Consider the following 13,815-nt stretch of genomic DNA (forward strand, 5'->3'; position numbering starts at 1 on the left):
TGGAGCATTTTTCACTGTGTAGGTAGGAGGTCCTGGGTTGACTCTGGTATTTGCCATAAATAATTTATAACTTTGTAATTTTATTCTTAGCCTGCTTTTTCAGTAGCTCTTTTCTACCCCCCATAAAAGGGCAAATTTTAGATGACTGCCTACTTTATAATGTTCATAAGTCTTTTTATAAACGTAATTCTTAGAAAGGTAAATCCAAGCTTATGCAGATCTTGAAGAACATTATAAATATATTTATGATAAATATATTTCTAAATAAAACTCATACTTGATGGACCTAAAGAGGGGATTGTCTTAGAAAAAGGCAAAGGCAAACCAAGTTTTATGACTGACATTTAATTAATTGGGCATCCTTCACTCAGTTATGGAGTAGCCATGCCTCCCATATTACCATAAGCTTTACTTTCTCAGCAGGTTCATTCTGCACAGGCAATGGTTAGTAATCAATCTCTTTTGAAGTGGCATCCATTTACCTAACTCTAATGAACTGAAGCTATCTCCAGATGACTTGAAATGATATACACAGGCTTTTAACTTAAGAAAGTAAGAATTGTTGCATGTGAAGATTGATATATTGTATGGAAGGGAATGAATTTTTTAGTTTTGTTGACATTACTCTTAAATGCCTTGCATGTAGCACACATTAATAGGACTTTAAAGTCCCTAACCCGTGATCACTCCAATCTATTTTCCATCTGCTTTGTGTAGTTTAATTGCATGGATAATTTAGAATGAAGTTTATTTCTATAACAAATAAATCCAGTACCCTAAAAATGCTTCTGAAATGTAGCTGATTCCACTTAATTATCTACTAAAAATAAACCTAGCAAATCTCTATTGAATATTTGAGAAGGTGATTAATAAAATAGCACAAGAACTTACATTGGACTCATGTCTTTCCTATGCCATTTCTTTATTAGTAGAACTCAGGTTTTTGGTCTTTAAGTTCTGGCTTGGTTTTATTGATTGGCAACATGGAATCTTCTGGGTAAATAAACCAGGTGAGTTAGTGTCTTTTGGGTGATGATAGAACATAATACCACACACTGGCTCATTTACAATGAACATAAATGCATTTCTTCACAGGTGTGGAGGGTAAGAAGACCAGTACAAGGTGCCCATATCTGGTGTTGGCATTTCTTGATGGAAGGGATCTCATAGCAGGAGGGAAAAAGAAAGCAAGGCATTAGCATTGTATTTTTGCCATAACAGTATTGGCAGAGGTCTTAAGGCCTTAGCATTGTCTAAAGGTCTTATCTCCCGATGTCAGTGCAGTGGCACTTAAATTTAACATGAGTTTTGGAGGAGGCAGACATTCCAACTGTGTTAAGAGGCAAATGAGCATTATACTGAAGCTCTAGATGAATAGTAGGAAGTGTTGGAGAACCTGTTGTATTTTTTTCCTTTGCTGAGAATATAATTAACTTCACAGAAGTTGAGAATCACTGCCACTAATTTTGGACCCTTGACTCAGAACAGAAACAAGGCAGGCAAGAAGAAAAGTTTATTGTAGAATCTTGTTGACATTTCTCTTATTACATCCAGAGTTCTACCAAGATCTTTAGAGCAATGTCTCTGTGAAGAATGTAACTTCTTTTAAAAAGAAAAAACAGTCATATAAATAATTTTTTGTTTTATTCTTTATAACCTGCTTTAAATAGGTTGTTTATGTATTAAAATGTTCATTTACTTTTTATTTTGTGTGTGCGTGTGCATGTGCGTGTGTGCATGCACATGTATGGAAATCAGATGACAACTTGTGGGAGTCAGTTCTCTCCTTCTACTATATAGTTTTAGGGGATCAAATTCTGGTTGCTTGTCTTGGTGGGAAGCTCCCTAACCCACTGAACCATATTGCTGGCACTTAAATAAATTATTTTGAACCACATTTCTCAATGCTGCTATCCAGGAAAGATGGGTAAGACTTTTTGGCAACAAGGCAAGACAGAAGTCGTAAAGGTTCCTTAAGGCTTGGTGCCTTTCTGTGCTCACACATTTTCTAAGAGAGATTGCAGGAAGGAGGATGTCTTCTTTGTACCCACATAAGAAAAGACACCTAATGGCAGCATTAGCAGCGTGGTTGTGACACTATTATTGTAGCTATAAATTTAGCTACTAGGTATAGAAAATAGTTGCATTTGAGTGAGACTGTGAAGCTTATTTTGGGAATCTTGAATATTATTTGGGAATCTTGAATGTTGATGAGAATCAAGTCTGACTTTAGAAGCCCCAGGGTATACATTGTGCTGATAATTGCTCTGAGTTGAACCTGGAAAAAGTGCTGATGTATTCACTCTTAAGCAGAGAGATTCATCATTTAAACCTTATCACGGACAGTTCTGGCAGAGCAAAAAGAAGCGAACCGTTGAAGGAGGGAATTCAGGGAAAATCTCTACCGTGGCTGAGACATGTGGAAAGAACTTTGGATCTTTCTGGAGAAGTTTGCTGAGTGGCCATATTCTTAACTATTTGAATCACCAAATGTCCCCTGTTCTGCTTACAGAGAGTCACCTCCCTTTCCATGCTGCATGCACAAGGCCTTCCATCCCAAGCCCATTGCTCTGTGTCCATGGCCTTTTGTAGCTGCTCCATCTACCAACTTTCAGAGCCATGGCCAGTCTTGTGCGTTTCAGATCTGCCTATTCTAGTCCCTAGATAGCAGTAAAGGCAAGTGCTGTGGGGCTGTGTTTGTGTGGCTGTTGAGGAGGATAATTGAGTTATGTAGTCTCAACTACTTTAGGGGAGTGTCTGGTACTAATTTGACACGAATGTTCTCAATTTAGAAAAACAAAATCTAATTGGTTCATTTTCTGTATAAATATGACATAAATGATATTTTTAGGAGAGTTAGAACTTAACATCTAAACAAAGTGAGGAAAGTAAGAAACAGTAATACTTTTTACATTGTAGAGGTGATAATTGTTAGCATGTAATTTATATCCTTTGGGTATTTTTTTCCTACACACATTATGAATTAGTAAGTCCTGTAAGGACACAATACTCAATTATAGCTGGTATAAACAAACAACAACAAAAATGAATTTATTGACTCATGAAAGGAAGAGTCTGGATATAGCCAGACCTTTGGGACAAAGTAATTTGATCTGAATGAAAGACTAGAGGAAGTTACAAACAACAACCAGAAGGAATGATTACCCAGGCACGCAGGGTACTCAGTGCTCATAATTTTAACAAGGCAGTAAGGCCTAGGCCAAGTGCTCACATATGGATGAATGGGGTACTTGGAAGACCTCCTCTTTCTTGAGTTCTTACTTTTTTTTTTTTTCTGTAAATTTACCTGACATGCTGTAGGTGTGAAAAGATATAACTTAGGAGTTCAGGAGGGACAGAGCATATTCTGAGCTCTGTAAAATCTCTCTATTAAATTCCCATTGTCATGTCAATTTAGACTGTTGGGTCCTGCATTTGCTCTCACTTTCTGGTTGCTTGGTACTTCATCATTGCATCCTCAGGAACTTTGGGACTTGACATCCTTGGCAGGTTATTGAGAGTGGCTGGCTCCAGTATAACTTTCTGAAATGCAGTATCCCCATCATGGGGTATTTGAAGACAGAGAGCATTAATTGGGCCTCCTTTTGGAGTCCAAAGGATGAGTATGTGTGAAACATCCCTTGTAGACCCAGCAGATTACTTGGAGATAGATTCTTCATGGGCTGTGATGTACATACGGCTGGGGCCAGAGTCAGTATCTTCTAATTAAGAGATATAGTTCAATAGGATTCTGAAACCCATGTTCTTAGGATGGTTGAGTATCTTCAGATGAATAATAATGCCATGGAATATTAAGGATAATTGTAATACTTGACAGCTTTCTGTGAGTGTGAGTTTTTATACACAGATGTCCACATATGCTTAAAATGATCTCTTTTTAATGAATGTTACTGGGCAGTTTATTTATTAGGTGATTTAAAATATAAAGAGTAAACTTCTAATCTACCCATGCAGAGCCTGCTAGCATATTAATAGATAATAACTTTCCTTTTAGATTGGCTGATGCATAGACAGACTTGGATTCTATCAAATACTATTCAATTTAATTATTTTAATGATGCATCTAAATTTATGTATTGCATAGTAACTGAATTCAGCTATGACTTGATCAAAGTGTTCACATGACTTCAGGAAGCTTCTGTCATGGTTGATTTACCCTTTTTTTTTGAGCTTTTATATTTGTGTTTATTCTTCATTTAACTTTTAAAACACTACTATAGTTGAATATAAAAACAAAACAATAGCCAAGTAGTGAGTATATTATGATTACAGTCCTTCCCACATTCACTACTGCATTTAGAATGACAAAGAGGAACTGGCCCATTAAGAGGTCTGACACTGAACACCACCTCTGGGGTAATGTTCATCGTCCTCATATGCTTCTCCATTATAATGACGCTGTCTTTCCTGATTTGGATCAAAGTTCACCAGTTCTACCTGATCCATTTCATCAGTCTCTTCCACTTCCTTCCTTTCAGGAAGGAGTTTTTCCAGCAAAGAGAGCTTATCAGGAGAGAGAAAGCCATTTTCAGGAAAGTTTACCTTAAACTCAATGATAAGACGTCCCTTTTCATATGGCCGACGATATATTGGCATACCTTCATTTAGCACACATTTATATCTCCATGCTTGACAATCTGACCTGGAGGAGAAGTGATGACTATGGTTCGGCTGTCAAGAGTGGATATTGGCTTTTGGAAGCTGCACAATGCTTCAACCAGCTGTATGTCCATACACATGAAAAGGTCTTCTCCTCGTCGTGTAAAAACAGCATGGTCCTTCTTGTCTAACACAATGATAATATCTCCTGGTTCCAGTCCTGGTTCTTGGTCTCCTTCACCATGGAATGTTATCTTCTGACCATCTTTCATGCCTTTATCAATATGAACTTCTAAAATCTTCTTCTCTCGAACTATCTTTCTTCCATTGCAACTTTTACATCTGTCTTTAGGACTGATGCGTTCTCCATGACCCTGGCATTCCATGCACACTGACTGAATTTGTGAACCATTCCTGGTCCGATCTGATGAATCCTGATTTGCATGCCGGTCCCCCGACAGTTGGGACAGCACTCAAGTGCTGCTTTCTTACCACTTCGGCCTTCACATTTGTCACAAATCACATTCATTTGCAGAGCTAATTTTCTTGTTGCACCATTATACAAGTCTTCTAAGGTCACTGAGAGCTGATGCACAACATTTTTACCTCTCCGTTCTCTTTGCATCCTCCCTCCTCCTCCAAAGAACATGTCAAAGATATCCACTGGTGAGCCAAAACCACCACCTGCTCTGCCCTCTTTAATGGCCTGTTCTCCTCCTTTATCATATAATTCCCTTTTTTTGGAATCAGCAAGAACTTCGTAAGCTTGAGAAATCTGTTTAAACTTTTCTCCTTCATTTGGATTCTTATCAGGGTGGTACTTCAAGGTTAATTTTCTATATGCCTTCTTCAGTTCTTCCTGGGTGGCATTGGGTTTGACCCCCAAAACATCATAGTGAGTGGTTTCTTTCACCATCTTTCAACAGCCGGTGAGCGGGCCGGTGCCGGAGAGTGGAAAGAGGAGCATAGCACAATGCAGTTGGGGCAGACGCTGCTCCTCCACCTCCCACGGAGCGTTCTGGAAAGTTCCGCGGTTGATTTACTCTTAAGCAGCCTCCTTTTTGGCACATGTAGGATGACTGACTGTAGTTCATAGCACTTAATGCTATCTAGTCTCTTAGCTGGAAGTGAAGATGTATTCCCTGAGAGTTTCAGCTGACACTAGGTTACCCCACTTTATTTGTATTAGGTAAAGTCGCCACTCAACAACAGTAACAGTGCAAGCAGTAACAGTGCTCCCAGTTTTGATGCAGTTATTACACAGACCTGGATCACAATATAATTATTTGAATAGTATCCAAATACTATTCAATTTAATTATTTTGATGATGCATCTAATTTATGTATTGCATAGTAACTGTCCAAACCAATGGAAGAACTTAGAAGTACAAATACAATTTTTTCCAAAGGAAATTGGAGTACTGTTTTCAGAAAAAGAAGTTAAAGGTACTGAGTGGACAAGACTAATAACCACTGACATTGGTGTGTTTTCACCATTTATAGATTTATAAAACTTTATTGATGTAATTATTTTTATAAATGTGACAGTGGAATTTGATTAATATACATGTATTAATATACATGTATATACACGTATGTAGATTATATATGTATATGAATATATATATATATATATATATATATATACACATACATACATCTACATGTATCTTCTATGTATAAATGTACTTTTAGAGTTCTATAATGACTTGGCAATAAAATAGCTTGTGGAAGCTTTTATGATATCTACCTTGAAATTTTGATCTCAGAATGAGGAACAGACATGAATATTTAGTCCTAGAACTCAGAAGGCAGGGGGGAGGATTACCTGTTAAAGGACACTTAGGCACAGAGGGAGACCCTATGTCAAAACAAATAAACCAACTTGCAACAAAAAAATGAATCTTCAAATATTAACCGTGTCAACCAGCGGATAACAGAACACTGATAACTTAAATAAGGTTATTGCCTTTTGTACTGTGGTCTGAGAGCTAAGACTTTGCTTAAGAGAAAGGGTAAAAACTTCACAAGTCCTCATTTAACCCACAGAAGGGAGTTTGTATGCCGTCCTGCCCTTCTCAGAATGAACTGCTCATTATATCCATTATTCCTATTAGAAACCTTTTTTTTTTGGTAGCCCTCAGGGTGGCCACAGTGGGATGCTTCCCAGACTGAGAATAAAGGGCACATTCACAAATTGTTTTGGGTGGATAATGAACCAAATGTTCAATTAACTTACTTTAGGACTGTTTCATATGCCAGGGTGATTTCTGCCTCTTCTGAAATCTAATCCTGTCTGTACTGCTCATATGGCACTCTGACCATGTTTTTCTTTTGATTAGTCTCATTGTAAAAACATGAGTGTGGTGGCTAAGAAGTGGGCATGGAATAGCATGGGGTCAGAGGATGAGGTCAGATTATTGGCTCATGTGATCTTGGTGAAGTCCTTTATCATCTTAAAACTGTTTGCCTGTGTATGATATAGCTTTATATAAAGTGGCTGATGTAATAATGTAACATCTGACATAGTGTAACTTTTATATAGTAACACAACACCTGGCATAGAGATATTAGTTATTGCATATTATGTTAAAATGTTTTTTCAATTTTTTTTTGTGCATTTGAATACTTTGTGGTATATATGTGAACCACATGTGTGCGCAATAGCAGGGGAGGCCAGAAGAGGGTGTTGGAACTTTTAGGACTGGGATTACTGACAGTTGTGAGCCACTATATGGTTATTGGGACCTGAACCCAGGTCCTCTGCAATAGCAGCCAGTTCTCTTAACCACTGAGCTGTCTCTCTAGCTCCACCTGGTACATTTTTACTGATAGCATTTTCTCTGTCACATGCTATCTTCTCATCTCTGAATTCCCAAGGACAGGGATGTTATTATAAAAATACTTTATAATCTTTTAATAAGTATTATAGCATATGACATATTGAATGATCACAAATATGGTTATCCCTTCATAGTTGCAGACTCTGTGACAGAATTTAGCCTTCATGTATCAAAATAACAATGCCTGTGATAGTTGTATCTGATCAAACATGTTCAGACCTTTTTCTTATTACCTAAACAACACAGTGTAACAACTGTTTGCATGCAATTTTCATTGTATGGGATATTGCAAATAGCTGAGGTGTGAAGGAAAGCACTGGAGATAAAGGTGAATGCGGGCTTGAATGCAGGCTTTATACAAGTACGATGCTACTTTATGAATGGGACTTGAGCACAGTTGGATTTTGGTATCCGGGAAGTGGAGAGCAGGAAAATAGTTTCCTGTGAATTCTGAAGGACGATTGTGTTTGTGTTACCAGGTTTCAGTTTCCATTTTGCTATGTCATATCATTTTCTAGGAAGCACTTGAAAAATAAAACTCAGACAAGCTATAGCCAATGACCTCTTCTGAGGAACTGGTTCAGGTCATATATTTTTATGCTTTCATTTCTCCATTGTCTTACACATATCTTCATCTGTTATTACTTACATTACATATTACTTCACTGTTCCCAAGGTAGGTTTCAAGATCTGTTTGAGTGAGGGATGAGACAGGAGGACTTGCTAGATGAGGTATGCAAAGACAAAATGTAGCTAGGACAATAACCTGGAGTTGGTGGTGTGTACATCCTGGAATAGAGACATACACATTGATATGCTTTGTCTGGGAGTAGGAGGGATGTGGTTCTAGCAGAGGAAAACTACTTATTTAAGGTGTCTTTTATTGTATTTGGGGGATTATTTAGCCTTGAATGACTGCTGTGCTTTCATGTTTGCAGCTAATGCAAGCTAGATTTAAGGGGAGGAGGGGGAGATTAAATCCACTCTCCAAAACTTAGATAACTTCTTTTAGAATAGAAGGTTCACTTTGCAAATGGTTGCATTTTTATGTACTTGGAAGTAGTCAAGCTTTAGTCAGCCATTTCTAATTTATTAATTCTATGTAGAAGGTAGCAACTGTGTGTGCAGTTCTGTGTTATTTCTGAGGAGGGCATATAGACACAGAGCCTGCCATCCAGGAGGACAGTGGACTGGCTGAGAAGTCACCTCTACAAAGCTAGGCAACACAGGGCAGGTTGTGTGCTTGTTCAAAAGAAGGATCTTGTACAGTTGTTACTGTTGCTACTGGGGCTAGGAGAAAGGAGAGTTCCCTTTTCTGCTACTGGCTAGTATGGGTTATTGGAAAAAATAGAATTCTTTTTTATTTTTGAAATAATAACATATTTTTATTTTAAAAATTATCTTACAAAGTAACAGGTTTCCACATGGGATATCACAGATATGCCCTTTGAAGGAATATATTCATTAAAAAATTTATTTATTTATTTTTTAACTTTTATATTTTCTTTCTGATAATAATTTTTCTTGATACTTGAGAATTATTTCATAAATATGTTCAATGAACCACGATCATATTCACCCCTAATATGTCCCCTTCAGCTTCTCCTAACTTCCCCCAATATAGCTCCCTCCCAACTTCACATCCTTTCTTTCTTTTTATATAATCCAATAAGTGCAATTAGTACTGTCCATAGGTATATGGGTAGGGACCCTTTACTGGAGCATCTACCAGTGAATATGAAATCTATCAGGAGAGAAATCTGCTGGTGGCCATACATTCAAAACAGGGTGATTCTTTCTCACTGACCAGCTAGCAACTGCCAGTAACTCCTCAGTCAGAGGTGGGTACTGAAGAGCCCCTTCCCTGTTTGTGCTGGAATTTTGGCTGGATTGTTCTTGTTTGGGACACCACAGCTAGTGTGAGTTCTTGAGTGCAATAGCCTTGGCAAGTCCAGAAGTTCACATTTCACAGAATTCCTTCCCATTATCTGGCACTTATTTATTTTTATGAGCTTTATTTGGAAATAACCCTTGAAATAAATAAAAAAGTATTGCAACTTAGTGATGTTATATACAGTTAGAATTAGCATTTGAATTCCAATTCTAATGTCTCTTCCATCCTTTTCATCTCTTCTGCAAGTTTCCTAAGTCATGGTGATGGTGTTGTTGGTATTGGTTGTAGTGATGATAATGGTGGTGTTGGTGATGATGGTGGTGTTGGTGGTGGTGATGGTATTGGTGTTGGTAGTAGTAGTGATGGTGTTGGTGGCGATGGGTGGTAGTGGTGTGTTAAGAAGAATGATCATTTAGGGATGAGCACTGAATCTCTTTTTCTCAGCATTTTGACTAGTTCTGTATGTCATCATTGACTACTGAAAAAAGAAGCTTCCCTGATCAAGGTTGAGAGTAACCCATATTTATAGGTATAAACATAAATATTTAGAAGGCAATTTGAAAACATGGCCATTTAGCCAAAACCAATACTTCTCAGCCAGGCTTTGACCACGCTTATAGTATTATGCATTAAGTTCCCTCCTTTGGAGCCGGCCTCAAATCCAATCAGAATATAGTTGCCCTGTAATAACTTAGAACTCTTAACTGGAAAACTAAGACAGGAGAGGAAAAGTTTTCAAATGTTTCCTCTAGGAAGAAATAAAAGATACAGATGAAGAAACAGGCAGGCATACTCTGGAGACAGTTCTAACTTGTTGTGGGAAACAAGATGAACATACATATATATGGGACCAGTGTGGTATAAAGATGAACTGAAGTGCTCACGAATGATCACCCTCTCTCATGGTTTCTGACTGGTGCACACTGACTGCCCAGTTAACTCTAACGTGAAGTTCAGGTTCATCAGCAATGGATGTGCTGATATCTAAGTGATGCCTGCTGTGGGTGCCAATAGTTTGGGCAGCATTCCTGCAACATGTTTGTGTGCCTTCTTGTCACAGAGGACTTGGGAGCACCGTGACAGATAACTTGTCATTCAGCATGTAGGCTCTGGGCAGATGTAAACACAGTGACTTAGGAACTGCTGAGAAAGTCTGCAGTTGTTCAGAAGACCAAAGTGTGTTCTGACTGGAAGACAATCCAATGGAATAGTGTTGCTGAGAGGAGGTATCAATTTCACTTCTCCTGGCCGAGCCACTGAGCTATTTGTTAGTTTTTCTTCCCTCCTCCCTGTGAATCCCTGTTTGCTCTTCACATTCTCTTTATGAAGATGTTATTTTCATTATTACTTAGGATCACAATTCCTAATACAGAATACAGTACTGTGTTCTGACATATGTTCTGCTTGGGTCCAAAAGGGTGAAAGGGCTTGTTATTCCCCCTTGTTCTTGTTGTTTCTGATAAAGCAGGTACACTTTGTGTTCTCATTCCTGAAGCCTCTTTATTCACTGAAGCAAACCATGCATACCTTTGGCAGCTTTCTTTTCTGTTTTTATATATTTACAACTTGCCATGACTTTCAAAGCCATATATATAAGGTAGTGGTTCTTTGTTTTTTTACAAGTCGCATTGGCAAGTGTCAAGACTAATTTTGGCCCTATAATCACCACTGTCCTCCCCTGTTGCAAGCGAGAAATTTGAAAAACAAGGGGTTGATTAACATGCCCCAGGTCAAAGGACTGAGACCTGTGCTGTGCAAATGCATGCAGTCTGGTTCCAGAGTCTGGACTCTCAGTGCGGTGCTATTTCCTGTTTTCATTCCTTATCCCAAAATGCTACTTCATGACACGGGATTTTGGGAATTTTGGATATAACCCAAGGGTTATATCCTGGTTGTTCACAGGTCTGTTCTTAACAAATAAGTTAATCTAGGCATTATTCCTAGAGACTGATGTGGGGGGATGTGACAGTTTTCCATCCATTCTGCTGAAGCCTCTGTGAGAGATTGGTGTTTGCCTATGCTGACAATGCCAGGCTAGAGAGTGGAGTTCTGTGGATCAGTGCCATACAGGAATGTGACCCTCAGTGCAGTATTTATTTATTTATTTATTTATTTTTTGGGGAATGGAAGGAAGGGACTGTTTTTTCTGAATGGAAGGAAGGGACTGTTTTATTTTTATTTTATTTTATTTTTTACTAGTCTTGATCTTACAGCCTCTGGTCTTAGCCATTCAAGTGCTCACACCCTATTTATTATTCTGTGCTAGAAGTGAGAACAAGTCTACCCCATATTTTTAGGAGGGTCCAAAAAGTCAGTTGGTTATCTAAATCTCCCTTCCTGCATGCTCCTTCAGCCTTTGGGCTTCTTCTTCTTCTTCTTCTTCTTCTTCTTCTTCTTCTTCTTCTTCTTCTTCTTCTTCTTCTTCTTCTTCTTCTTCTTCTCCTCCTCCTCCTCCTCCTCCTCCTCCTCCTCCTCCTTCTCCTCCTCCTCCTTTTGAGACAAGATCTCACTATGCAGCTCTGGCTGTCCTGTAAATCACTCTATAAACCAGGCTGGCCTCAAACTCACAGAGATTCACCTGCCTCTGCCTCCTAGTGCTGGTGTTAAAAGCATGCACCACTACTCTCAGCTGCCTTTGGGATCTCTGATATAAAATGATGGTAACAAATGGTCCACATTTGTGATCACCAGTTCTAGAAGCAGCGTGCTGATTAAGATGACTAATCTTTTACTAGTGTGATCATCCTGGTCCTCAGGAGCACTGTTCAGACCCTAAGTTCTGCCCATCATTTCATCATTACCATGTCTCCTTGGATGTCCTATTACAATGCCTCCTCCAATGTTGTGATTAGAAAGGCGTTGTAAATATTTTACATGAAAGTCTCAAGGCTTTATATATTTTCTTCTTGAGACATTGAGAAAATTCAAAGCCATTTTGTTTTAATTATAGAAGTAAAACTAAGTCTTAGTACTCTGTCTCACTATGTATTCAATTGCCCTAATTTGTTTTGCAAACACACTTAGCAAATATTTCTTTTCTCCATTCATGTGTGAACTTATTGATGTACTTAACAAATTAATCAGTTGCTTAGTTGATGTCTATTTCCTCTACTTGCATGATGAGAACAGGGATCTTTCTGTCAGAGTTCTGTTTACTATGTAGAGCCTGAAGCTATGCCCACTTAAGAGTTCAGGCAGTGCTTAGTAAACAGTGGCTGAATGAATGCATGAATAGTAATTGATACTTCATAATTTAGAAAAACAGTAAATGGAAGAAAACAGTGTTAGGAATAAACCCTGTAATGTTTAAAGTATACTTGTTAAGTGAAAATGTGCCTGCAGATAGTTGTAGTACTTGTACAACGACCTGGTGTTGCACAAATGAAAACAATGGCCAGACAAGCTTGAATTCGTGCAAGGCACCCTCAACATCTATGGGAAAGGATATTTTTTTTCCTAAAACATTTTTAAATCACTAAGATCTCTTGATGTTGACTCAAATGGTACTGGAAAATTGGAGGGACAAACTAGTATTTATTTAGTCTGTAATAATTTAAAACATTAAAAGCATTAAGAATGTAGTGGGTTGTTTCTTCATAATATCTTACCAGGTTAGTGAATAATACTTGCCTTCTCACAGTGCTGTGTCTTACGGACCAGTAAGTCTGTTTTTTTTCTCTTGGTGACCATTAAGATGCTCTCTAAGTTTGGACCAGCGGCTTTTTTTTTTTTTTTTTTTTTTTTTTTTTTTTTTTTAGTTTTTCCTGCTTTGTGTGGCAAGGAATGGCCTTCTGATTTTTTTCCTTTTTTCTCCCTCCCTCCCCTCCCTCCCTCCCTCCCTCCCTCCCTCCCTCCCTCCCTCCCTCCCTCCCTCCCTCCCCCTTCCTTTTTTTCTTTTTTCTTATTTATTTTTTTCCCCTTTCTTTTTTTTTTTTTTCAAGACAGGGTTTCTCTGTGTAGCCTTGACTGTCTGTGTAGATCATGCTGGCCTTGAACTCAGAGATCTGCCTGCCTTTGCCTCCCTAGTGTTGGGATTAAAGGTGTGGCTATGCTTCTCCATACTATTTTTTGAGACATGGTGTTTCACTAAACCCTGGACTTTCTGCTTTGGGTAGACTGGTTGGTCAGGACCCCCCCTCCCCCCAGTATCTGCCTGTCTTCCCATACCAGCGCTGGAGTTACAGATATGTATATCTTCACATACCGCATTGGGGTTACAGATGTGTACTGCCACTCCCAGCTTTTTATATGGGTTTTGGAGATCCAAACTCAGTTCTTCAAGCTTGTGCAGTAAGAACTTGAGCCATTGAGCCATTTCCCAGCCTCACTGTTTTTCTAACGCAAAGGAATTGAAATGCAAATCCTGGGCATGCTAAGCAAGAACTCTATACTTGAGTCACATCTCCAGCCCCTTCCACGTCATAGTTGATGCCTACAAGGTATTTTGTTGTATATTTG

The 13,815-nt window shown here is 38.5% G+C and overlaps 2 protein-coding genes across 5 annotated transcripts in view; one reads left to right on the forward strand and one right to left on the reverse strand.

Moving 5' to 3' along the window:
* The window catches only part of LOC100763623 (electrogenic sodium bicarbonate cotransporter 1), a 281,927-nt gene that overhangs the window by 73,003 nt on the left and 195,109 nt on the right, over positions 1 to 13,815 (forward strand). The gene's annotated exons all lie outside the window — the stretch shown is intronic.
* LOC100763342 (dnaJ homolog subfamily A member 1-like) lies at positions 4,251 to 5,585 on the reverse strand. The gene is given in 3 exon segments (XM_035452946.1): positions 4,251 to 4,640; positions 4,643 to 5,026; positions 5,029 to 5,585. Coding segments are annotated over 3 exon segments (1,188 nt in total). The 5' UTR covers positions 5,537 to 5,585; the 3' UTR covers positions 4,251 to 4,344.

Source organism: Cricetulus griseus (assembly GCF_003668045.3).
Source record: "Cricetulus griseus strain 17A/GY chromosome 1 unlocalized genomic scaffold, alternate assembly CriGri-PICRH-1.0 chr1_1, whole genome shotgun sequence".
Taxonomy (NCBI): Eukaryota; Metazoa; Chordata; class Mammalia; order Rodentia; family Cricetidae; genus Cricetulus; species Cricetulus griseus.